The 27,702-nt window shown below is 32.1% G+C and overlaps 1 protein-coding gene across 1 annotated transcript in view; it reads right to left on the bottom strand.

The window, feature by feature from the left end:
• LOC134707773 (polycystin-1-like protein 1) overlaps positions 1–27,702 on the bottom strand; it is a 195,324-nt gene that overhangs the window by 19,887 nt on the left and 147,735 nt on the right. Inside the window, exons 38-53 of the mRNA XM_063567812.1 lie at positions 15,942–16,140; positions 14,064–14,147; positions 12,960–13,167; positions 11,824–11,933; positions 11,248–11,357; positions 10,466–10,572; positions 8,877–9,050; positions 7,343–7,462; positions 6,309–6,588; positions 5,832–5,981; positions 4,750–4,876; positions 4,388–4,472; positions 3,822–3,980; positions 1,976–2,094; positions 1,482–1,592; positions 937–1,060 (exon numbers count right to left, since the gene is read on the bottom strand). Of these exons, the coding sequence (XP_063423882.1) occupies positions 937–1,060; positions 1,482–1,592; positions 1,976–2,094; positions 3,822–3,980; positions 4,388–4,472; positions 4,750–4,876; positions 5,832–5,981; positions 6,309–6,588; positions 7,343–7,462; positions 8,877–9,050; positions 10,466–10,572; positions 11,248–11,357; positions 11,824–11,933; positions 12,960–13,167; positions 14,064–14,147; positions 15,942–16,140 (2,267 nt within the window). The remainder of the gene's footprint in view (positions 1–936; positions 1,061–1,481; positions 1,593–1,975; positions 2,095–3,821; positions 3,981–4,387; positions 4,473–4,749; positions 4,877–5,831; positions 5,982–6,308; positions 6,589–7,342; positions 7,463–8,876; positions 9,051–10,465; positions 10,573–11,247; positions 11,358–11,823; positions 11,934–12,959; positions 13,168–14,063; positions 14,148–15,941; positions 16,141–27,702) is intronic.

Raw genomic sequence — 27,702 nt, 5'->3', positions numbered from 1 at the left:
ACTCTCTGAAGTCATACAACAATAGGCGTTGTCAAGACGTCGATAAAGGCGGACCAAAACAAATTGTGAATGCGTAGAAAAAAGATACAGTTCCTTACATGTTTTACATTTATTTCTTTAATAAAAATTGAAAGGTAGCTCAGGTCAACAGATATAAACAATTCACCAAAATTCAAAATATTTTGTAAAAGTATTTATGAGTGATTGTCCGAAAACGGGACAATCCCCCCTTTTTAAGCATACAGATTCATAACACGGAAACGTAAAATTTGAAATTTATAAAAATTGAAAGGGAGCATATGTCAATAGATATAAACAATTCAACAAAGTTTCATAAAAGTTGATGAAAGTTTTTTTTAGTTATTGTCCAAAGTGTGGACGACAGACAGACAACGGTATACCATAGTACGTCCTGTTTTAGACGGGCGTATAAAAATGAGATGAATGTGTTGATAAGTTCGAATCTGAAGGGGTAACCATTTCTATAAAGGGGACAGCAGCATAATTCTGGTTAATATGGACAGAACAAAAATGCTTTACAAGGTGATGGTTGCATATAATGATACTGTAAACCAACTTATTTTCGCGAGCGATTTATTTTCGCGACTTTCGCGAGTAGAAAAATAACGCGAATATAAATCGTCGCGAATATGTACAACTTGGTTCTTTCCTCATTAAACTTCATGAAGTAAATCAGAAAATCACGAAATTTAATAGCCGCGAAGTGGTTAAGAAAGAGTGAAACGCGAAATAAAGTATCCGCGAAAATAAGTTGGTTTACAGTAATTTATTCTACAAAGTTTGAAGTGATTCAAACAATGGATAAAGAAGTTGGTCCATACAGAAATATTGATTCCTATATGTTCCCAAAGTTTGTACGCAGAGGGTATAATAAATCATTAGTTACATTAAATGATATAAATGTACATAAATTACCTCATTGTATTGGTGACTAGTAAGATTTATTGCTGGTGCGTACAGTTTGTCTAACATGGTTGTTTGGCTCCAATTGTACCATTCATTGGAAAACTTTATATTGGTGAATTTTAATGGCCCAGATCTGTAACAAATACAATACATATATTAAAATGGTGATTTCTGCTACAGTATTTATATGTTATTTCCTACCATGTCTTTTGTATGTTTTTTTGTAATGTAAGTTGAATGTAAACTGAAAATTAACAAGGGATTTTTAAAAGAGCAAGTAACAATCTAATTAAATAATCTCTTGGTTCTTTCAGATAATGTATCTTACAATTCGTCATTAGATTTAAAGTGATATGAATCCTCTAAAATATTAGATTACTAGTTTAATAAGGGAACAGTGTTCCAGTGTCTCAAGGTGCATCATATACTTAACTAGCAGTTTTCTATTCAATTGTTATGCAACTTTAAACCACATGTTGAAGATTTGAAGGACAATTCCTCAACTAAAATTTCTTCAATTAATCACAGACATACAAGTTAACAATACCATTTACCTGATAAGGGTATTTTTCAGTGCCTCATTGATATAGAACGGTGAACTGGTATCTTTTCCATAAGCCATTACACAGAGCATAATAAACATCAGGAATATTACAGCTGTATCCCTGCAAAAATGCCAATTAAAAAGTAAATATATTATATGGACCACAATAAGAGATATTTTCCTTCAATAATTTTTGGTTGAAATAAGGTTAACATTAAATGGTTATTTTCTTATGCTTATTCAATACATAAAACAAAAATTCCACAATACTGATTTATTTAATAGTACTGATGAAATATTTTCTTTGTGAGAAACCATCAAGATTAAGTGATCATGTGATTCCTTGCTTTCCTTACAGTGATCATGTGATTCCTTGCTTTCCTTACAGTGATCATGTGATTCCTTGCTTTCCTTACAGTGATCATGTGATTCCGTGCTTTTCTTACAGTTTTTGGTTTAATGTATAGCTATTGCTGTTGAATCTACATCAAAGATCTTCCTAACCTTAACAGGGACATGGCTTTCTTTTCCTTCATAATTTTTTTTCTGGCTTCTATCAATTGTTTTTCCTGTGGAGGTCTGGCAAATCTGAGGTATCTTGATCTCTGCCTAGCAGCAACTCCCTGTATAATATGATAATATAATTAAGATTTTGGCCAATCTAATTAAAGTTAAATCCTTTAATTGCTCCTGTTCTGATAAGTCGTGCATCAAGGAAAAATCGAAAGGCCTAAAAATGCCAAAGATATTGGGAGACAATTTCTGATTGGTTGGCTTGAAAGGTCACCAGATTTGACCTGTCTATCAGGTTTCGTTAGATCCTTGATGCGCGACATAACGGAACAGGAGCAATTAAAGGATTTTATTTTATTTAGATCGGATTTTAGCATTTATTAAATAGAGAAATGAAACTTCTTATATAATTGGGTTTATATTCAGACCAGCACATTTATTGCACTATGAATATGAAACATGACATTTACTGAAACAGTTGCTTAATTCCAACTATGAGCTGATTACTCTATACAATGAATATTTGCATATCAAGTAATAACTTATTATCGCTATTTTATGTATTTTTCCTTTGATCTTTTTATTTGTGATAATTTTAATATCACCCTTCAGGCTTGAGATGGAAAATTATCGATAGAAACAAAGTAGACATGTGGGGTTGCTAACGAAATTGACATGAAATTGACAACACAGTCATAGGTAAAATAGCGATAAACAGATTATAATTGGTCATCTCAACTCGATTGCCTTTCTCCCTTTCGCCCGTCCAGCCTCAAGCAGGAAAATCAATCTCGTTGAGGTGATCAATGATAATCTATAAATATCAATACTTTTATTTAGGGAAAATGAAAAACTTCTTCTGAAAAATGTTGTGAGAGCTGATATCCACTTGCTGTTTTTTTCTTATTCAGCCTGTTAAGAAAATCATCATATTCCTTTTTTTTTAAACAAAGTTTATGAAAGGGCTTATTACAACTGTCCCCTTAAGTTTATATTAAAGTACCAATTTTAACATTAAACATGCTAAAATTGGTACTGTAATATCATAAATTTAAAGGAAAGCTTACTTTCTGTTTCTCAGATTATTTTCTTAGCCCACACAAACATTGATCTTTTGCAAAAACAACAAAGCTACTTTCTAGTCTGAGGTTAAGGAGGAGTAAAAATTATCACCCAATTGGGTGACATGACAAAATCCTTCTTTCGCTTATAGGAAACACTGAAAAGCACATGTGTCACAACATATTCAAGCTATCAAATTCCCATGTTTCATTAAGCATAAAATCTGGGTCAAAACCCTATTTTGGAATTGATTTTTCAAAAGTTCACATCATAATAAACATCTGTATTAAGTTTCAAGTTTATGTGGTCTCAACTTTATGGTAATCTAACTTAACTAAAACTTTTACTAGAAATGGGAAGGACAGATCTAGACTAACTGACAGATGAATGCATAGACAAGAAAACATAATGCCCCTCATAGATGGGTTATAAATAAACTCAGATCAAAAAGTAAAATAAGAGGTATACAAATGTGACAATTTAAATTTGATATAAAGTATGCATAAACAAAAAAAACAAACAGTCTACTTATTCCATTATCATGAATAATGTTCTATTTCCTGTACTGTATTTTTCTGTGTAATTTTGGTCTCTTGTGAAGAGTTGTCTCATTGGCAATCATACCATATCTTCTTTTTTTTTAAAAATACACTGGTCACAATAAACTTCTTTTGCTTATTAGAGTAGAGTGTAAATAGGGATCATACAGAAAGTCCCGACTTCTTTATGATGAACCTTGCTAAGGGAAGTAATTTTGAAGACAGTGAAGGCATACCCTTTCTAACTCCTCTTGTTCTGTGTACTGTACTTGTTCTTTCTTTCTCCTCAATATTTCTAGTTTAGATTTCTCCCCAAACTCTCCATCTTCATAATGGTCCAAGATGGATGGGTCATTCTTATATCTAATTGCTGTATATATCACTGCTATAATTATCTAAAAAGAGAGAAATACATTTCATTTATCAATAAGAATATTCATAGCAAAAATAAAGAAATTTACTTTTTGTTGGCACACTGAAAACTGTCATCTATTTTTCTTAAATTAAGAAAGGGTCAAGTGACTAAAAGCCTCCTATAAAACCAAAAATAAAAAGAGAAGGTTTCCATAAGGTCTTCATAATTCTTTTCTTGTTGCATACCAACAAAATGATAAGTGCATTCTATTATAAAATTAAATTATCTTCTTTTTTTTTCTTTTATTACAAAAGATAAGATAATATAAATGGCTTCATTTCATATAAATTTATTAAAATAATGGCTAATTCCACAAAAATCTATAAAGATTATTTTTCGACTTAAACTAGAAACAACTTTGACTAATAAATATAAAATGATAATTACCATGAATGGCTGAGCTATGAATACACAGACCATGAAACTGAAATACAGGGACTGTAACCACATCATACTCTTAGATATTCCAAATCTACAATATAAATAATATAAAGTTTAAAACCTCATACACAATTCTTTTTACCTTTAAAAAGTTCATAAAAGTTTTGTTTTCTTTCTTAAAACTTTGTCAGAGTTTCTAACAATTTTTTTTCTAAGACTAAGACAATCAAATTCAAAAGTAACAGCAAGATATCTTGTCTCTTTTGAAGTTTTGTATGTATTTGGGCCAAATGATTTCATGCATTAAAATGATTATTAAAAAGAATTCCTTTATAAACTAAGACGATCAGATACATAGTAAATTTTACCTGAATCCATACATAACTGTAATAACAGCACAGGTACCAGTAATGACAATACATAGAAACCAGGCTATAAACTGACACCAGTAAGGTAAAAATAAACGGCTACTGATCACTTTTCTGGAACTACAACCTGAACAAATAATTTCATAAATTATAGGATAACAATAAATTTAAATTAGTTAAGAGTTATTAATGTGTTATCTTACTTTCTGAGTGAAACATGAAGGGCTAGGCAAATTTACTTATCCAATGTCGAACACAGAACTGTTTAAAATACTTTCAAACATTTTTGGTTCTCGGACCAGGATATCCTTCTAAATGGATTTCTTATGAAATGTTGCTGTCTTGAATGTCATTTTCATTTTTTTTTTCTATCATTATATCACTGAACTATAATTATTCTTTGAGAAAGCAAACAAGAGCATGAATCAAGCTTATAGGTATCAATCTTTGACTATTTTGTTTTTTGTCACTTCATATTTGAAAACTTTAATGATAATATGATATGTAATAAATTTAAGTGCGTTGTCTAGCATCTAACAATAATATAAACAACAAAAGGTGAAGAGCTAAGACAAGGGGGAGGAGAGAGGGGTAGGAGGGGTCCTGATTCCGAAATCCCAGGCTTAATAACATGAGATCCTGAGGTCGCGAATCTAAAATAATTTAAATCCCAACATCCCTAAATTCGAAAACAGAATTCCCAAATCCTAAAAGGATCAATCCTGAAATCCTGAGCTTAAAAGCACCAGATCCAAAATTCCCCAAAAAGGTCCTTCCCCTCCTCAGACAACACAAAGTGATAGAAGTAATCACCAGTTGCAGCCTCAAATTTGCTATCAGACCATATACTTAATGATATTTTGCATTGCTCTTTTGACCCTGGAAAAGAGAAGGGTCATAATAAGCAGATGCGGATCCAGGATTTTGAAAAAGAGAGCCCCAAAACTAGTCAACATTTGGAGTGAGAATTTTAAAAAGGCAATGAATTAACCATATCTGCAGCTACAAAAGACATTATAGAACCCTTGTATGCCACCCCTAAATCTTCCTCAGTTGCATATGAACTGTGTTTGGACACTTACTTGAACCTTTTTGGCTAGATCCACTGGATACAGATGGAGCTTTTATCTTCTGACTACTGTTTTGAGAACTGATAGTAATTTGTCTACGAGGATCTGTACTATTAGAATCTTCAAAGCCACTGGAGGCCTGGTCTATTTCTGATCCTAAAACTAAAAAAATGTGTAAAAATAATTTGTGCATCACTGATTGATGAAGTTTAATAACTACAAATTGTCAGATAAGGTAAAAAATATAATAATTGCATGACGTTCACCAAATTTATCTAAAACTACATTTTAAACCTTCAAATAGACATAATATCACCTCTATACTGCAATTTATTCACCATTAAAAGACCCTAATGTTGCATTTATACATCTACATAATTAGGCCTCTAGTAGATAGTTCGGTTAATTGCAATCATACCCCATCTTTTTATTTCATACTGTTGAAGATGCAAATAAAAATAAGTTATACAAAATTTCCTTTTAACATACTTCTTCTTTGAACGATCTGATTAGGTATTTGTGATATTTCTGGACTGTTTGAGGTCTCTTGATATCCCTGGTGTCTTTTAACCCACTGTTTTTGTGCCCAATCTTGTATACTAGGCCAATTAAGAATGGACTGATCCAGAATGGAGTATGTCATAATTGGCTGGACAGATTCCACTTCCTCTTCTTCTTGCACATGCTCATTAGGCTTCCCACTTGCAAACTGTTCATCCTCTTTTTCCTCATCAGGAATCGGTTCACTGTGGTAACCTGACTGTTCTTTCTATAAAAGTCAAACAAATCTAAATTAATCCTTTGGGTAAATTGTGATAATGTTTTGTCAGATTTAAGGTCGCTTTACTATACTGAAAGATTTTCTATAGTTCATTACACAATTTTTACAGACAAGCAATATGATCTATTATAGCTATTTTGTGCATTTTTCCTTTGATCTTTTTTTGTGATAATTTTCATATCATGCTTCTCGCTTGAGATGGAAAAATTATCACTAGAAACTAAGGAGACCTCGTGGCGTTGCTAACGAAATTGACATTGAAATTGAAAATGTCGTCATAGGTAAAATAGCGATAAACAGATTATCATTGGTCATCTCAACTCGGTTGCTTTTCTCACATTCGCTGTTCCAGCTCAAGCGAGAAAATCAATCACTTTGAGATGATCAACGATAATCTATAATTATCTCAGAAATTTTTAAATCTTTTTCAACCATGGTAAAGATATAACTGCTTCTAAAATTGGCTAAATGTAAATAATAATCTGCAGCAGTATAATTCTTTAAGAGTAATCAATAAATGGTGAGTGTTTCTAAACTATTATGTAGTTGTACTAAGAGGTTTATGACAGTGTCCTTAAAACATCTCAAACTAGTCATTCTATAAAATTGAGAATGGAAATGGGGAATGTGTCAAAGAGACAACAACCCGACCAAATAAAAAACAACAGCAGAAGGTCACCAACAGGTCTTACATATAATAATCCTATGCCAGTATAATGTTTCACTACAGTATACATCATACCTTACTTCTCCTGAACAGCAATAGTATGAGTAAATTGACTGGAATAACTACACCACAACAGATAGCTCCAACAGTTATGTTCCTAAGTGATACATCTAACAGTCCAAACTCACCACGATACTAAAATAGTGAGAAGCAAAAAATTACACATATACTATAAATTAAAAAACAAGAATGTGTCCAAAGTACACGGATGCCCCACTCGCATTTTCATTTTCCATGTTCAATGGACCATGAAATTGGGTAAAAAATCTAATTTGGCCTTAAAAGTAAAAAGATCAACCAAAAGGGAACATGTGTACTAAGTTTCAAGTTGATTGGACTTTAACTTCATTGAAAACTACCTTGATCAAAAACTTTAACCTGAAACTCACATTTTTAATTTCTATGTTCAGTGGACCATGAAAATGGGGTCAAAAGATTAATTTTGTTTTAAAATAAGAAAGATCATATCATAAGGAACATGTGTACTAAGTTTCAAGTTGATAGGACTTTAGCTTCTTCAAAAACTACCTTGACCAAAAACTTTAACCTGAAAAGGGACGAATGGACGGACACACAGACGGAAGGACTTTCAGACCAGAAAACATAATGCCCCTCTACTATTGTAGGTGGGGCATAATAAGGGTGTGCATTTATGATTGCTTATCTTGAAGAATGAACAACAAGAATGTGTCCTCAGTACACGAATGCCCCACTCACACTTTCATTTTCTATGTTCAGTGGACCGTGACATTGGGATAAAAACTCTAATTTGGCATTAAAATTTCGAAAGATCATATCATAGGGGACATGTGTACTAAGTTTGAAGTTGATTGGACTTCAACTTCATCAAAAACTACCTTGACCAAAAACTTAAACCTGAAGCGGGACAGACGGACAAACGGACGGACGAACGGATGCACAGACCAGAAAACATAATGCCCCTCTACGATAGTAGGTGGGGCATAAAAATGCAAGCTTATCTTGTCCTTTAATAAGAAATCTCAGATATCAGTATGCAAGTTTTAACTATTGCAATATTAATCGTCATTAAATCCTCACAATAAATGCTGAATTTACAGTAGTTAAAATACACTGTCATACTGAAACAAAAAGCAGTTAAAGTTTAATAGAGACTATCGTTAACTGAAATAGCTTAATGTTTCACTATTTGATAGTTACCAAAATGAGTAAATAAATTAAGTCTTCACTTTTATATCAAATACTATCCATTAAATCCAAATACTATCATATATAGATACAAATATAACAAGAATGTGTCCATAGTACATGGATGCCCCACTCGCACTAACATTTTCAATTTTCAGAGGACCCTGAAATTGGGTTAAAAACTCTAATTTGGCATAAAATTAGAAAGATCATATCATAGGAAACATGTGTACTAAGTTTCAAGTTGATTGGACTTAAAACTACACAAAAAACTACCTTGACCAAAAACTTTAACCTGAAGAGGGACAGACGGACAGATGAATGAATAGACATATGCACAGACCAGAAAACATATTGCCATAAATGGGACATAAAAACATACCTCAGGTTTAATTTCTTTGTACCACATGGCATTTAGACACATGTACATCATCAGGAGAGTTAGACCACAGGTCAGTCTTTGTTTTCTGTTAAACTGGCTGTAGGATGGACAGGTCACCAGTGACATCCATAAGTGGTAGTCAGAGAAATACTGTGTTCCTTTAGTCCAAAACACCTAATATAGAGAAATAATTACATCATTGAACTATCACAATATACATTTTTACTGCCTGCATTTATTATTGCCATTTAGTCATTTTAGACTTATATGTGATTTTAATTTTTGGGATATTGAGAAAAATCCTGTTTTATTCATTTAAAAAAAATCATAATGCGAGTTAAAATTATTGAGATTATAATCTTGTTGCATTTTTCACAATAATAAAAACATTGCAATAATTTCTGAATTAACAGTACTACAACCAGAGATTTTCTATCATGGTGGGGGATTTTTTCAATACATCTGTTAGTGATTGTCTCATTTCAAAGCAGTTTAGAGATACTGTAAACCAACTTATTTTCGCGGATACTTTATTCGCGTTTTACCCATTCTTAACCACTTTGGGGCTATTTAATTTCGTGATTTTTTGATTTACTTGATGAAGTTCAATAAGGAAAGATCTAAGGTTCACATATTCGTGACGATTTATATTCGCGTTATTTTTCTACTTGCAAAAGTCGCGAAAATATATCGCTCGCTAAAATAAGTTAGTTTACAGTATTTGAAAATTAAACTCCTTTAAAGTATTCAACAGTCATGGGTCATTGATGAACACAATAGACAACTTTCGAGTTCAATGCATTTCTGTTAAAAACTGTGGTTTCAGTGAACATCATTTGTGCCTTTAGGGGCGTCGTCACTTCCGTTCCAATGTTTAGCGAGTGGTTGAAAAACTGTAAAGCTATATTGCATGAATTATTCTGCAAATTGAAATCTCAGAACTCTCTTTCAGGACTGTTGTCATTAGGTAATTGTGATTAAGTACCTACAGAACAAACATTATTTCTAATTTATCCTGTACACTGACAATCACTAAGACGCTTGATGCATGTTTATAGTGCAGGGATACAGGCGATCCCCTCTATCTGACAAATGACGTCATTAATGCGCCCATAGTTGACAAACTCAAAAGTGGTCTATTGTGAGGGTTTTTAAGATCAAGTTAAAAGTCAATTTTCAAATGCAAAAAAACAAAGACATAAAAAAACCAGAAGACAAATCTTGGACATAACAGTTGGTACATTCTTAATTTGCTTTTTGAATTTGGAAATTGTCTTAATGCAGCATTAAAAACAAGTGAAACTGTGAGCTACTGCTCACTGATGATACTCTCGTCGCAAGTGGATAATGTTAATAGTGTAAAAATATGTAAGTGTTCGGTAAACAGGAAGTTGTCGAGTGATGGATCTGAAAACGCATCACAAGAATTAGCTCACTTTTATAAAGCCTGAAACCAAATTTCAGAAATCCTGGCATTGTAGTTCCTGGGAAGATGCGACGAAAATATTTATGGGACAGACTGATGGACAGACAGAGGTAAAACAGTATATCCCCCCCTTTTTGAAAGTGGGGGTATAATTAAAACCTACTTTTCTAAATCCCAGATTTCCTTCCAATGCCATAAACTCTCTCTCAACCTTCCCATCATCCTCTTCTACAGCCAACCATTTCTCTGATATAAAGTAGTAGGTACTTCCTAAAAATAATCAGATGCTAACCTCTTTATAAAAGAAGGAACATATTTCAATAAAAAAAATCTTTTCTGTCGTAAAGGTAAAATAAAAGAAAAAGATATCTATAGCTCTTTTTAGCTATATTGAAGTCAGAAATTTTCATGTATCTGGACTGAAGTCCAAACATGGCAGTACTAAAGTCAGATACAATTTACCTGGTCACCTGTTTCAGAAATATATAAGATATATTTAAAATAAATGATAAGTATGTAAGTCATGCATAAACAACTACTGGTGAATAGAATTTATAGAATTACAAATTGCACTAGCATTTCGTATATATTTGGTTTTCACCTTATTCATAATTGATTACAAATTACAATGAATACAAAGCAAAATATCCATATCAAAGCTTTCCTTAAAAGAACATAAATCATTACATGAATATGATAGCTCAAATTATTACACAAGTTAATGTTTTATCTGCTTTAATAGGCCAGTGTTTTTCTACTACATGTACCAGTATTGACATTAAAAATGAATTTATACTTTGAAATGTAATTTTTTAATGTCAATTTCTAAATTGCTTCTTATATATATATTTTCTCAATTTTCTTTGGATCTTTGCATTATCATCATTATACTTAAATATGTGACATACATAATAAAGTTAAACTGGAATGGTAACTATATCTTACCACTGTTTAAATCTTTAACTATAACTCTACTTAGATACCAACTAGGTGAAGCTCCATGGTTATTATGCCATAACTGTACTTTCCATATCCTTCCAATAGTGTCTGGTAAACTATAAAAGGCAAAATAAAGTTTATAATATCTTTATTCTGTATTTTTACAAAAAATAATTGTTAAGAACAGGGTAATTATATAATGGAAATGAATCAATAAAGGAGAATAAAAATCATTGAATCAGTTTCATTATATGTTTTGTAGTTTAATAGTATGATGTCCATTTTCACTGAACTGGTACACATTATTATTTAGGGTCAATCTGATGCCTACCTCTGGGTGTGAGATTTTCTCACTGCCTTGCAGACCCATTGTATCCTTCAGCTGTTATCTGCTCTTTGGTTGGGTTGATGTCTCTTTCAGATATTCCCCATTTCCATTCTCAATTTTTATCATAATGTAAAATGTAAAATGTCTAATGCCTTTCTAATTCATAAAATATGTCAGATTAAAACTTCTTAATGACAAAATATTTTTCCAACTGGATTGCTGCAATGTTTTGGCTCATTTAAACACATACTTACGTTAGTATAAACTGGTCCCTTGAATTACGTTCAAACAATGGTCTGTCATCATCACTAATTAACTCCCTTGTTTCTGACATTCCTTCCTCTCCATGTAAAATTACACTTATCTGAAATCAATTTAGTTAGTTTACTTTATTTCCTGAATTTGTAAATCATTTTGAGAACAGATATATAACTAATTCTTTTCTACCAAACATCATGGGAAAAATCTATTCCTGTTTCTGAAAACCTTGGAAACTGAAAATTTTGAGCTTACATCAAGATATTGCTACGCAGCAAAGTTTACACAGAATTACAATTGCCAGCTGAATTGAAACCACAAACTATAAAGCTTCTGTAACAGTCGTAAAACATACTTTTAAGGAGCCTGCTATTCAATGGATGCTTTGTCACATTCCCCATTTCCATTCTCAATTTTATGCTGTTTATTTGCTGTTGTCATTTTTGATTTTCAATTACAGTCTTGTTTCTAAATCAGGCAATAAGTTTTCCTGTTTGACATTTGTCATTTCTGGGCTTTTTATAGCTTGATATTCTATATAAGTATTGCTCTTTGTTGAAGGTTGTACAGTGACCCAAAATTGCTAACTGCTATGACATATGGTCTCTGGTGTAGAGTTGTCTCATTTCCAATCATACCACAACTTCGTATTCATATATGTTCTCCATGTTGAATGTCAAACTTTGACCTATAATGGTTTACTTTCACAAATTGTGACTTGGATTGAGAGTTGTCTCATTGGCACTCATACCACATCTATCAAATGGCATGAAAAAAATCATATGTTAGTCAAGCTTTAATTCAAGATTCTCAAAATCATATTACCCCCAAGGGTGACCGGGAATAGAAATATGGTCACTTGGTCTTTCCAGACTGGCACTTGGTCTTTCCAGACTGGCAGTATAACGCTTACCGAAGTGGGGCGTCCATTTGGCTGTGCGGGTCATGTATTAAGTTTGCAGTCACATCCGGTCAGAACGGACCTGTATTATGACAAGACCTACCTATTGTCTTTATTGTGAAACTTGTTCTTGTCCCCAATATGCATGAAATATTTGCCACTGGATGTTAAGCAACCAACAATCAATCAATCAAAATCATATTGAAATTTTACATAATGTTCCTTATTTACCTTAGCTGTTGTGCCTGCTCCTTTCCTAAAGCCTGTTTCTATGGTAACCTCATACTTCTGTTTATCAGCCAAATTATTGTCTATCAAGTAGGTTATTCCCCCTTTCTTGGCATCGTGTTTATCCAGTCTGTGACACAGAACCATTAGCAGTATATACAACAGAAGAAGAACTCCTGTTAAACATACAGCCACTGGGTTTTCATTCAGACTGAAAAGATTAAAACAAAAGTGATAAACAGTAAAACAAGTTTAATCAGGAGTCAATTTCTCAAAAAAACTTACATCTTAGAACAATCGTAAGTATACTGACTTGTTCATAAATTATGATCAATCTTGAGTTTTATTTTTGGTGAAAGCATCTCAAGATCTGTAAATGCTTCATTCAAAACATTACCGTACATGAATTGGTTGAATTGGTTGAAAAATGAATCTTAAATTTCAAATTTCAAAATTTGAAATATTGAGTGCATAAATATTGTCATTACATTGATTGCAATGAATTACATTGATTTCCTTGTTAAATAAAAACCGATAATTTCACATGTGTAATAAACGTGATTATTTCACTCTCATACGTTTTACAATAATATTCGTTGTCAAGACGTTGATAACGGCAGATCAAAACAAATTGTTAATGCGTAGTAAAAAAGATATAGTTTCTTACATGTTTGACATTAATTTCTTTTAAAAAAATGCCATTTGTCAATGTAATAAAAAGAATAACTAATTAAAGAATTCAAATATCGAAAAATATTCAACTCTTGACCGAACAACACTGATAATTAACTCATGCGCTATGAACATTCGTAAGTTAATGTGTTGTTTGGTCACTTGTTGAATATTTTTCTCTATTTGAATACTTCAATAAATTATTCTATAAAGATTAATTGGGTTAAGTGCTAGAATCTGTTTCTCCTATGATATGATGCTAAGAGGACTGTTACAAACAGTTGTGAGAAGAATTCACATGTAATACTTAAATCAAAATATTTTCTATTAAATCTTCTTACACTGCTCAGAAAGGTTTAATTGTGCAAAGAATTAGTGAAATAATATACACTATTTACTATTAAAAAAAAATATATACAGAACAGTATTACTTACTCAAAGAAGTCTTCAATTGATATGTGAGAAAAGTCATTTGGAACCAATTCAAAATGGCCACCAAATGCTGTCAAATGGTTACATCTGAAAATCAAATATTCATAATTATTTGGACTGTTTTCTCATTAGAAATCATCATATTTTCACCATTGATCTCAAAAGTTTTTGTATTATTTAAGATTATGGAAACAAAATGTTTGAAATCAAATATTTAAACTTAACATTTTTGACATCACAGCATCAGTATGTACATAGATATCATTAATTGTTATCAAATGTATTTAGGTCAGTTTTCAAGTTAAAGGAAACTTTTGATATTCAATCAGCAGCCAAGCGTGAGCTTCTTTAAAAGTAGTGCCTTTATTCTGCAGCTTGACATTTTAGCACAAAGCATTTTCCATACTTCCATACCACTGCAATAAGTTATACAACTAATTTGTATCAATGTAAAGTGAACCACAACTTGATATTCATAGGAAGTCACTTATCTGGAATTGGACGTCTATGGTATGAATAGTCTATCTTATTAAATGGAACAAATCAACAACACTTTATAAGATCATAAGGTACAGTTATTTGATCTTTTATGTAAACAGTGAGGAACACTGTCCTCAAAACAATTTGTTTCACAGTTACCTTCAGAATTAAACAATAAGGACGATTAAAAATAAAAACAATGGATAATATAAATGACTTGAAATGAATAAATTGTAATCGTTTTATAAAATTCCAATAAAATAAAAATATTATAAAATATAATAAATAAAGGCACATTCAGAGTTTTTAGTTTTTGTCGAGCCTGCAACTTTTGTTGCAGAAAGCTCGACATAGGGATAGTGATCCGGCAGCGGCTATGGCAGTGTTAGCTCACTTCTTAAAAGCTTTATATTTTAGCAGGTGGAAGACCTGGATGCTTCGTACTTTGTATATAGATGCCTCATGTTACGAAGTTTCCATCAGTCACTTGTCCCAAGTCCTTGACCTCATTTTCATGGTTCAGTGACCACTTGAAAAAAAAGTTAAGATTTTTTGTAATGTTGAATTCTCTCTTATTATAAGTAATAGGATAACTATATTTGGTATGTGCTTACCTTGCAATGTCCTCATGCCCGTCAGACAGTTTTCACTTGACCTTGACCTCATTTCATGGATCAGTGAACAAGGTTAAGTTTTGGTGGTCAAGTCCATATCTCAGATACTATAAGCAATAGGGCTAGTATATTCGGTGAATGGAAGGACTGTAAGGTGTACTTGTCTAACTGGCAGGTGTCATCTGACCTTGACCTCATTTTCATGGTTCAGTGGTTATAGTTAAGTTTTTGTGTTTTGGTCTGTTTTTCTCATACTTTATGCAATAGGTCTACTATATCTGTTGTATGGAAGGATTGTAAGGTGTACATGTCTAGCAGCAGATGTCATCTGACCTTGACCTCATTTTCATGGTTCAGTGGTCAAAGTTAAGTTTTTGAGTTTTGGTCTTTTTATCTAATATTTTATGCCAAAGGTCATTTATATTTGGTGTATGGAAATACTTTATGATCTATATGTCAGTCCTGCAGGTTTTATTTGACCATGACCTCAATTTCACGGTTCATTGCAAAATGTTAAGTTTTTGTGTTTTGGTCTATTTTTCATAAACTATAAGTAATAGGTGAACTATATTTGTTGTATGGAAGCATTGTTAACTGTACATGTCTGCCTGACATGGTTCATCTGACCTTGACCATATTGTAATGGTTCATTGGTCTTTGTTTAGCTATCTTGGTTAATGTTAAGTTTATGTGACAGTTGTAATAAAGCTTTATACTTAGGACTATCAACATAATATCAATGATTAGTAAAGAAGGCAAGACATTTCAGCTTGTGCACTTGTTTTACCTGCAATGAGTTTTATAATATGATGACTTCCCTGTGGCCCAGCAACCATTGTCTGACCAGTGTCTTGTTGTATCATTCCAAAACAAACACTTATTCCACCATAATTTGAGGGTATAATTTCTTAGAGTAACCTCCCCTTCCCTAGGACGGCCAGTGTTCAGACCAGCATCCACTAAACCAATAAAATATTCACCAGAATCTGAAACAGAAAATAATTTAACATAGAGGAGTAGCCACACTTGTATTTAATCTAAATAATAAGTATATGTCATTTGTGAAGATTATATAAATAACATAAATATACAGGTTGAAACTAAACATGAAAGCAGACACTTACATTTAACACAAAAACCATCTGACAAGTGCTGTTTAATGGCATATTAAATAGATTTTTCATATTCAATCTTGAATTTGAGCATCTTTAATGTACAAATAGGATCAAATATTTTAGATTAACTATTTAAATCATGTGAATTACTCACAAAAGTGTTTAAAAAATGTAAAAAATCTTCCTCAGATTTACTTAAAATTTAAGACCAAAATATAGGTACTAACCAAGCGGACATGATCGATTTTGAACTGACATGGTAACGGAAATCTTTGTTTTGTTTTATCAACATTCAATGTATATTTCTCAACATCTGAAATTCCTGCTCCACAATAATTTCGCATCGATTTTTTCCTATTAATAAGACAACTTTGATATTCTAATAGGAACAATTACCATGTAAATGCGCAAATAGTTGTGAATGTCAACACCAACTTTCAATTTCGATACAATTGTCGAGAAATTTGCATGTTTTATCTGAAAGAAAGCTAATACAGGGCAAAAGTAATAGTTACCAATCTTAAACCTAGCTGTTTGAAAATTTTGTTTTGTGTACAGTGTAAAGCAACTTAACTATGCACAGTGCAGAAGGATTTATGTGGACAGCTAAACACCATACACAACGCTTCTTTTAGGAATAAAATATCGAAAAAAATCATATGCATGAAAGATTTTAATTCCAATTATTGATAGAGCTATACGTATTACACACACACAGTGGCCTTCTGTCAGAAAAAGAGTTGCAATGAATATAGAATTATATCAGATGAGACGAGTGCCAACTTCTTTGACAAGTATTTGCACATGTTTTTAGTAATAGTTCTTGTTTTGGGGAAATAATGAGACATCTTTAATCATCAACCTACGACCAAATCATTTCTTAACATTTCTTAAAACAACAATTGTTTAGATCGAAGTACACATTGATATTATGTGAACAAAACAAATATTTTTGTTACCGTGTGAGGTTAAAATCGTTCATGCCCGCTTGGTTAGTACCTATATCCGCTGTACTGTTGATACACAGTGAGATATTTCTATGCCATCTCTCCATGTAATGGAGGGGAATAAATATTCAATGCTCAAATAAGTATGTGGCTGTAGTCTTTTTTCAGCCTTTGTCTTGATAATTGAAATATAGAATTAGCTCCATCATGATTTTATATTACTACTATACAGGTTTTAATGTCTTTGCTATCATTATCAAATCAACTATGGTTCTTAAAAAAATATCATTATACATTTTTTACAAAATAAGAATTTACAACCAATAAAAATGTCAGGTTTTTATATAAAAAAATCTTTATAATTGACAGAAAATTTCTGCCTATTATTATAGCCGCTTTACAACTCAAGTAATATGACAATTATTATATTTTATGCTTAGGCCATTCTTCAAAAGGGCATTGTCCCTTATAAATTTTCAATAGAATCCAACACATTAATAATACAATACAATCTATAATTGGTGTTAATGCCTGAAGGAGGCAATAATTTGTAAGAAATGAATCTAGCTGTTACTGACTAATTAAATTAGTTCTACTATATGGACATCTCCTGACTACATCCATACAAGATCTGTCATAAAACCATTGTAAAACATTTTACAGCAAAACCAACAATATACGTTATCAAACAGAGGTATTAAACTGTTTCTATTCTTTTACAGTAGAGATATTATTGAAGTTTCTATTCCTTTTACTATAGAGAGGTTGCTCTTCATTAATGTGGCACAGAAAATGAAGTGGTCCAGTGAGTGAGTGAAGTAGTCCAACAGCATCCACCTACAAAGGTTATATTGGCTATCAATCTTCGGTCAGAGGTTCAAAACTCGATTTGTCATTTGCCAAATAGCAAAGTTGTTCTCAGTCTGTGATCAGACACCTAAAGTCTAAAAGACCATTCGTACCCAAAGCAATTGCCAGAAGGAAGATAGTGGTATGAGTGCCAATGAGACAAACTAAAATTGTATTAATGAACTACTAAATAGTTCTATTAGATGTCACTATAATATGCATTGCACTGATACCTATAAAAAATATTGATGGTGTAATAAAGAATATATGAACCTGTATTTTGACCTTTCTTTACTACACATTATATTATCTATAATGAATAAACAGCTGCGCCATGAGCCCATGATACGCCCGACGTCTTGTGTGGAAGTTTTATTTTGATCTGAGCGTCACTGATGAGTCTTATGTAGACGAAACGCGCGTCTGGCGTATAAAATTATAATCCTGGTACTTTTGATAACTAATTATGCAATAATCATAAATAGTTTCTGAGAATTTTTTTTTTAAGCAATAACCATATATTGTTTTTGAGACACAGCGGGACATGTGAAACCCCCCCCAACCCTGTTTTATTTAAAAAAAAACTAAATATCACTAAAATAAAATTTTGAATCAAAACCAAAAAGTATACAGATCTTTAGATTAATATAACAAAGAAGTGTGTAAAGTTTTAAGCAATAATCATAAATTATTTTTGAGATACAGCGTGACATGTAAAAAAAAAACTCCCCTTTTTTACTAAATACTCAATAACTCAAAAATGAAATTTTGAATCATCACCAAAAAGTATACAGATCTTTAGATTAATATAACAAAGACATGTGTAAAGTTTTAAGCAATAATCATAAATCGTTTTTGAGATATGGTGGGACATGTAAAAAAAAAACTCCCCCTTTTTTACAAAATACTCTATAACTCAAAAATAAAATTTTGAATCATCTCTAAAAAGTGTACAGATATTAAGATTAATATAACTAAGAAGTGTTTAAAGTTTTAAGCCATTATCAAGAATCGTTTTTGAGATACGGTGTGACATGTGAAAAAAAACACACCCCTGTTTTAGTTACAAAGTGCCGTAACTCAAAAAGTTCTAATCTTATTTTCACCAAAAAGTATATAGATCATTTGTCCATCATAAAAAACAACTATATTAAGTTTCATGAAATTTGGATAAGTCGTTCTCAAGTTACAGTGCGACATGTTTACGCCGGACAGACAGATGGACACTGGACATTTGTATACCATAATACGTCCCGTAAAAATTTTGACGGGCGTATAAAAACTACTCAAGAGTAAGGCCGTGTTCACATTGACCTAAATTAGGTGTTGTGTTAGTGTAACTCACAGGTAAACTAAACACAATTGCGTTCCCATTGATAAAACTCAATGTTTACATGTAGTTTAAATCATGTTTTATCTACACACAGTCGATAGTCAATGTAGGCCTTGTTTAGGTTAAGTGTACACAAAACTAGGCATTAAGGACATTAGCTGTATCGTGTATATATTTAAGGAGGAAACTATTTTTTAGTAAAATTGATATTTTTGATAATTATTTGTATAGTTCTTTACAGAAATTGTTGTCTTAATTTTACAGATATTTTTTTTGTTAAATTTTTTTAACGTACTTTATTAACCCCTCATCAAGACTCTAAGCAGCATCATTGCCGAACCCATAATCGACTTTCGGGGGGGGGGGGGGGGCTATTATAGTTGAAAACAAAACATAAAGGCAGGGGAGTGGAGTGGTGGTGGGCCGTGGATTTGTTTAAAAAAAAAATGTTTCCAGTTTTTGGCCATGATTTTTTTTTGTTTCTTTCACCCTCAGTTGCCACTTTATACAATGCTAAATTTGATTTCGACTTGTCATCATATTTTTTCGTGAAAAACAAACAGAAAAGATAAAAATGTAGTGATCCCTAATATCTTTTTTTCGGCTGTAACTCGGCACGCTGCTGCAGCTAACGTTTTTTTATGCGTAATCGAGACATCACTAGTTTATTCAAACTACTACAAATTATAAAAATGGCTGTCATAAAGTAGCAACATCTTAACTCAAAAAAGGGGGACAGTTATTTTTTTATCTGAGTCAGATTTTTTTCCCGCGCGTACGTTTTTATTCCGGTTTTTGTTCGATGCTGGTGAACAAATACTTTTTCCAGTATTAACCACTATAATGTATGGGGAAACTCTTGATTCAGAATATTTTTTTTATCAAATTGGGGATCGGAATATTTCCATCCCTCCTTTTGAAGTCAAATGATCGTTCTCTTTAAACCGCTAGAAAAAATGTCCGAAAACTTTGAATTCAGTTCTACGTATTTAACATTTAAATGACATATAGTTTACAAGTGTGAACAAATCTTATGTACAGGTAGCTAAACAAGGTGTATAGATGTGAACAAATGTAATGTAAAACCAGTGTATATTACGGTAAACTAATTGTAAACATGTTTTCTGTACACGGCGTTTGGTGTGAACACGGCCTAAGGTTCATGTGTTGGTTAATGTAATGTCACGTCCATTTATCATGCTACAGGTAGAGAAACTTTCCAAGACATGGTTTCATACAGCAAAATTAATAACTACTAATGCAATGTCTTGAATAATGAGATATGATAGGATGAAAAAAAGAAATTACTGGTTAAAATAAAATGTTTACATGGTACTTTTTAATTTTTGTTCAAAAATATTAGGAGGTTAAAATTTAGAAATCTTTCTATGCAATGATTTGCTTTGATGTACAACTACCAGAGGCGGATTTAGGGGGGCCAGGCCCCCCCCCCCCCTTTTTGGGAAAAAATTTTGTTGCTTATATAGGGAATCACTGAAGCGTGACTGAAGTGGGCCCCCTCTTAGGTCAGTCAGTGGGCCCCCACTTATGAAAATTCCTTGATCCGCCACTGACTACCAGTAGATATCATTGTGATGGGAGCCAAAAAGTGCACAAAAAAATCATACTGCCCACACCCCTCCCTGAATATCAAATGGTAACATCCCCTTAGGTCTAAATTAAGTCACCTGATGCCACAATCTATTTTTTTTCAGTGACTTGCTAAGGAAAATGTAGAAAATTGGAGGACAAGATTATAGATATGGTTACAATGTTAGATCTTATCTACTCTAAATCATCCTATGTAATTATTCATGATAAGCTTACTGTACATTAGACATTTCATTTTTCAAAATAAATCACAAAAATATTGTAATAGCCTTTGCTAAGACCAAATTTCAGTCACAGTTTGAACATTTAGTTTATAAATTTAATTGGGTTCCTGTTGATTTTTTTAGAAGGTTGCAACTTTAATAGCCATGTTTGAAGAATTATCTTCATGTTAAAATGCTGTTCAGTGTATCAATTCTATTAGAGAGTAAACAATGTCAATATCTTCCATCTCTTTCTCAAGACAATGGAAAAATTGGTTAAGAACCAATCTAATGTTTTCATTGATAAGTGCCAAAGCCTGAGGGTAAATTAAATCAATCAACTTCTTTTGAACAAGCAGTTAATAACAAAACTTTTCAATATAAGTTGAGGTTAATGATCGGCACATTAATAGTTGGTAAAATTGTTGAAAGGTTTTTAGCTTGTCGTTTTGACTTGTTTTCTAACAAAACAAAAACTCATTATCAAAAAGCAACAATAGTATTTTATACGTCATATACCCCTGTTCAAAAGTCATATATTGATTGAGAGAAAAAATCTGGGTCACAAACTAAAACTGAGGTAAAAACATCAACTACAAGGGGAAAACAACGAAACAACAGAAACACTGTAGTGCTACAAGCAAGCAAAAAACGCAATGCAACACACATAACCAGGTGCTCCACAGGGCGCAGCTTTATACGACCCCAGTGGTTGAACCATGAACAGTTGGGGCACATTTGGTCACAATAATCAAGCTTGATTCTGTCTGAATTTGGATTGTGATCAAATTTTTGACATAATGTAGGTTTGTTTTTGTCCCAAAATTGATGTGGTCAAAGATCTAACAAATCTATTGCACAATACTGTGCAATTGAAGATTTCTTCTTGAAAAAAGGAAGCCCTTCAAAAAATGGTAAACAAAAAATCCCCCCTCCCAACTTTTTGAAACCCCCTTGGAGCAATAACCCTCAAACTCAATCCCATGCTTTCCATTGCAGTATTGAACCTTGAAGTACAATTTCAGAGAGATCCATACACTTAAACACAAGTTATTGTCATGATTGTTTGGAAACTAGAAACATGCTTCTTTTTTGGCCCCGAATTCCTACATATTTTGAGCAATTAACCCAAAACGTAATCCCAGCCTCCCTTTTGTTATATGGTACATTGTGAAACAATTTCATACAATTAAACATATTAAGTTATTGTCTTGAAACTAGAAAAATGCTTGTTTTGACCCCTTTTTGGCCCTTAATTCCTAAACTTTAGCCCCATAACCTCTAAAATGAATCCAAACCTTATACTTGTGGTTTTAAACATTGCAGTATGATTTCAGAGCAATTGAAATACTTCTACACAAGTTATTATCCTGAAACTAGAAAAATGCTTGTTTTGGGCCCCTTTTGGGCCCCCAATTTCTAATCGGTTGTGACCATCATCCCCAAAATCAATCCCAACCTTACTTTTGTAGTATTGAACCTTCTTAAAAAATTTCATGAAGATCTATTCACTTAAACTAAAGTTATTATCCGGAAACCAATGTGTCTTCGGACGACGACGCAGACGACGACATCATACCATCCCAAAATTTTTTTTGGGTCGTATAAAAATGGACTATAAAATAACAACTGCCATTTTCCTGACTTGGTAAAGGACATTTTAAGAAAAAAATGTTTTGTTTTTTTTGGACTTATTTAATGCCCCCCTCACCCCCAAAATAAAATCTATCAAAGGCATGTACAGCCTCAATATTCCACCTGAATCCATCACAGGTTGCTAATTAAACTTTAACCACTTTACTTATAAACAGCTATACTTTCAACTAATGAGACAACCATCCATCCAAGTCACAATTTGTAAAAGTAAACCATGATAAATCAAAGTACGGTCTTCAACACAGACCCATGAACCCATTCAAACAGGAAAATGAGAAACACGTATGAAACACATCAATAAACGACAACTATTGAACATCAGATTCCTGACTTCTAAAAGGTGCAAACAAATGCAGAAGGGTTTAAATGTTTTAATAGGTACCAACCTTCACCCTTATCTGAAAACAATAGTGTAACACCAAAACATAAAATATTTATAATGTTATGCTTGATCATATATGCTACAAGCCTTTAAAAAATAAAGGTAAACCTTAACAATTGAAGGTAAACCTTAACAATTCTTTCAAGTATAGCTGTAAGCCGACACTCACAAATCTTTTTAACATTAGACTGAAAAATTTATTTATAGTCCAAATAAATGTTCATTCAACACATTTTGAGGATACATGTATTTGGGTGATTCTCAAACAAACTACATGTACAATGTATCAGCATCCAAAGAATTAATTTTTCTCAGACACCTAAATTTATTAGGACTTAAATTACTGTTTAGGCCTTTCATGTAGTAATTTTTACAGGCAATTATTGAAAGTCACAAAAAAGTTCTGAGGAATTGTGTTGTTATGCTTGTTATATTAAATCTTACATTATTGTATATTCGATCTAGGATTTGTTCATGTTATGTAATTTTTGTGTAACCAATACTGTATTGAACCAACTGATGTCTAATGCAATATTCCCATAAAGAAATCTAATTTGCACATAATTGGACATTTACATGAATATTTGAAAGATTTTGTTGCAAGATATATAGAATTTACCAATTTACAGAATTTTTTTTCTAAGAAAACTGTTGCAGTTAGTCTTAAATTTGAATGCCAAGTTATAATGTTTCTTCTCGAAGGATATGGTTAATGTCATAAAGCATAAAAATAATGAGTCATATCAAATTTGTAACATCCTTGGGTACAATATAGAAGAAAGAAGATGTGGTATTGATTGCCAATGAGACAACTCTCCACCACTCTATATTTTTTAACGAAAATATATATTAACCGCATAAAAGTTATCTTTTTAAATAGAAGTAGTACTCAATATTTCATCATGTCAAACTTATAGCCTACTAAAAAAGTCCTAGAAATGACTTAATGTGCCATCAAGTTATGAACATGGACTACTTAATTTATTTATAAGTGTAACCCATGCAAGCTATGGGTATAAAGGCCTTTTCAGCCTAGATGTAAGGTAGTCAAACTCTACTAATAATATAATAAATGGTGTTGATTCATAAGTCATTAGCTTTATTTTTACAAATTTTTCTCATCAAAATATTTTGAAACTAAAGCAAGATTTTCTAGCTTATATGGTTGCAGGCAAAATAATATAGAATTTTAAATCCTCAAACTTTCTGCAAGGTTTAATTTTCTTTTCATAATTATATTTTAGTGAGCATTTCGTAAATAATCTTTGAAAATAGCTTTAAGACTATATAAAAATCCCTATCAAATAACCATGAAAAAAGCATTATATACGAACCACTTTTAAATCTTCTATATAACAGAAACAAAAAATAAAAGCCAAATGAGCAGGATAGTAAACATTGTCTAATCACTTAAATTCATAATCATTAAGAAAATAACATACAATTGTGAAATTGAAACTTGTTTTTAATGACTTCTGTGACCAAAGTTACCAAGATAATCTTTTCAACTGGTTATCAGCCGTAAAACAACGAGAAAGAGTAATTAGATTTCAAAAGCTTTTTAGCTTGATTAAACTTTTCTAGACAACCAATAATGACTTTTATCCTCGGCAATCAGGATGTTCATTTCGATCAACTTCCATCAAGAATGTACTGTCACAATATCACGTCAACTTTCTGTCGGCATCAATTCCACAATCTCTGATCTTGTGTTTCCTATGGCTCCAGATACATGTACTCACAGAGAAAGATCATTGACTCAAATATCGTGTTGCATGACTAAAAACAATATTTCATTTTGACATCTAGCTAACTTGAACTGCCTAATGGCTTCTTTTATGTATATTTGAATAATTAGTGAAACCTTTTTATATTAGGTTCAGCTATGTATACTCATGACCAGACCAACTTTATATCTGACAAGAATAAAGGACTTAAACCTATTGATGTATGTTGAAAAAATTAATTGTGTTTTTTTCAAGATTCTCTTTGTTTTACTTAAAACCCTTTTCTTCTGCAATTGTTCTTATTCTTTTTATCAACTTGACCATATTTTATTTCTTCAAAAATATTATATATCAAAAATATTATATATTTAATCATACTGATTAATCCTTCTCCTCTATACTTTGAAAATGATTTGACCTTGAAGCTACTTGACACATTATTTTAAGAGGCTGTACAAATAGCCTATGTGCAAGAATAAAGAGGTAACCAGCATTCTTTTGTGGATAGTTGTCTCATTGGCAATCATACCACATCTTCTTTTTTATATGTAGCAGAAATAAAAATGTCCCAGAAAAAAATAATTACTTTGACCTGGAGCTCAAAGATCAAGGCCATTTCGGTGTTGATGTCAAAATGTAAATATTTTTGACCTAGGTTGCGTTTCAATATTGTATCGGCTACGTAGTGCTATGTAGATTTTTTTCTACTGAATGAGTAGCCAGCCTAGCTGCTATCAATATCTATGTAGCAGCTCAGCTAGCTACAGGTTTAATAGTCATAAATCTACATAGCCCTATATAACCGCTACATGTTAACACCTCGATTTTGACAAAAAATGCAAAAATGCTGCTAACAGTTAACAAAACAAAGTGGGTTGAAAACAGTTAACAGCTTTAATTTATCTCAGATAACAGTTGACACCTTGAAAAGGGCCAAAACAGGTTAACATAACCCCGTCATTAACTGTATGTATGTATCCCCTTCTTGAGCACCCAAATTCATACCTATATTTTGTTGTTCAATCCTTTGTTTTTTATCCTCGACTTTCCAACTTTATCTTAATTTTACTCTTTCATTTAATGTTTTTGATTATTGTTACCTTCTTACTTCTTCCACTCTTTTTAAGATTTGATAGAATGTTTTATTTTCAGGGTTCTTTTCTATACACTGCATTTCTATAAATATGCTTATTTTACTTATACATGTTATATATGACACAGTGTATTGTGTTCTGTCTCCCAACTCTGACATCATTCAAACTGTTGACAAAAACCTTTAGTACCTCAGGTCTGTGTGCATAGAGGTTTCCATCAAAACATAGCTAACTAATGCATTTCCCCCCTGAAAATTGTATCTTTAGATAAGTCCTTTTTCCTTAGGTTTTTTTATTTCCTAAAAGGTTAATTTGTAACTCATCATGTCTGTTATAAATACAGACCATGTAAATAATAACTGTATCAGTATTTTGAAATATCCAAGAGCTATGGTGTAAAAAATAACCAGTAAACACTGCAGTAGTTATTACTCTAGCCTTATCCTCGTTTGACTCTTTAGGGAATAATTACCAGCCTGCAAATTTTGGTTACACAACACTCTTGTTAAAGTGCACAGGGCATTTAACCACTAGATTCAAAGCATTATCTAGATGATAAATCATATTGCAAGCACTTCATTGGTCTATTGGAACTTGTTATTATGATCCTCTTTATGACATTTTGTACTTTCAGGTCATGTTTGTCCTAAGTCAGAAAACTGTTGTTCAGTGGTTATCGTTTGTTGATGTGGTTAGCAAATGTTTTTAGTTTCTCATTCTTAATATAGATTAGACAAATGGTATTCCTGTTTGAATTGTTCAACACTAGTCATTTTTGGGCCCTTTATTACTTGCTGTTTGGTGTAAGCAATGGTCATGTGTTGAAGGCCGTACTTTGTCCTATGTTGTTTACTTTTATAAATTGTGATTTGGATGGAGAGTTGTCTCATTGGCACTCATACCACATCTTCTTATATCTATAATAATAATTTTTGATAACTCAAAAAGTTTGTGTTACCCTGTGACAAGTTCATGTGCCTGTCTCAAGTCAGAGAAACTCACCAAAAGTTTCAAGTCACTGGCAGAATTTTTTGTAATCTGTTAAATTAATGCACAAGTGATCTTCTCTTCTTGGTTTGATTTATAGTTTGACACACTTGCCAGTTGTTAAAGACTGTCTTTATATCAACATGGGTTTTATTCTCAGGTGTTTTTTTGTTGCCTTGTGTTGCTTGTGTTGGCCAACAAAAAACATAAAGTAAAGGCCATAGCTCAAACTACCAATTTACACATAATAGGATTCTTATTTCACACTTTGTAGAGCATGTATAACAGGATCTGCTTACCTTTCCAGAGAACCTGAGACCCAGTTTTTGTTTGGGTTGTTGTTGCTCAATCTTTAGTTTTCTAGGTTGTGTTTTGATTATACATGTAGTTCTTTTGGTCGTTTTATTGTTTGTGTATTTTCTACTATAATTAGAAGTTAAGTATCATCCTCCCCTCTTTTGTTGACTGATTCATTATATAGAACAGTTTTGATGTCTTAATTATTTTTATTTAAGGTTTTATGTTGATTTTTGTATGTATTTTGTAATGTAATACGGGTACTTATTTGCATTGTAAGTATTATTGTATTCCTGTAATGTGGAAACTTTAGGATGAGTGGTTTTAAGTTATATGAACCCTTTAGA

This window comes from Mytilus trossulus, chromosome 2, assembly GCF_036588685.1.
Source record: "Mytilus trossulus isolate FHL-02 chromosome 2, PNRI_Mtr1.1.1.hap1, whole genome shotgun sequence".
NCBI lineage: Eukaryota > Metazoa > Mollusca > Bivalvia > Mytilida > Mytilidae > Mytilus > Mytilus trossulus.
Note: the sequence above shows the minus strand (reverse complement) of the source record. Positions and strands in the feature narration are given on the sequence as shown.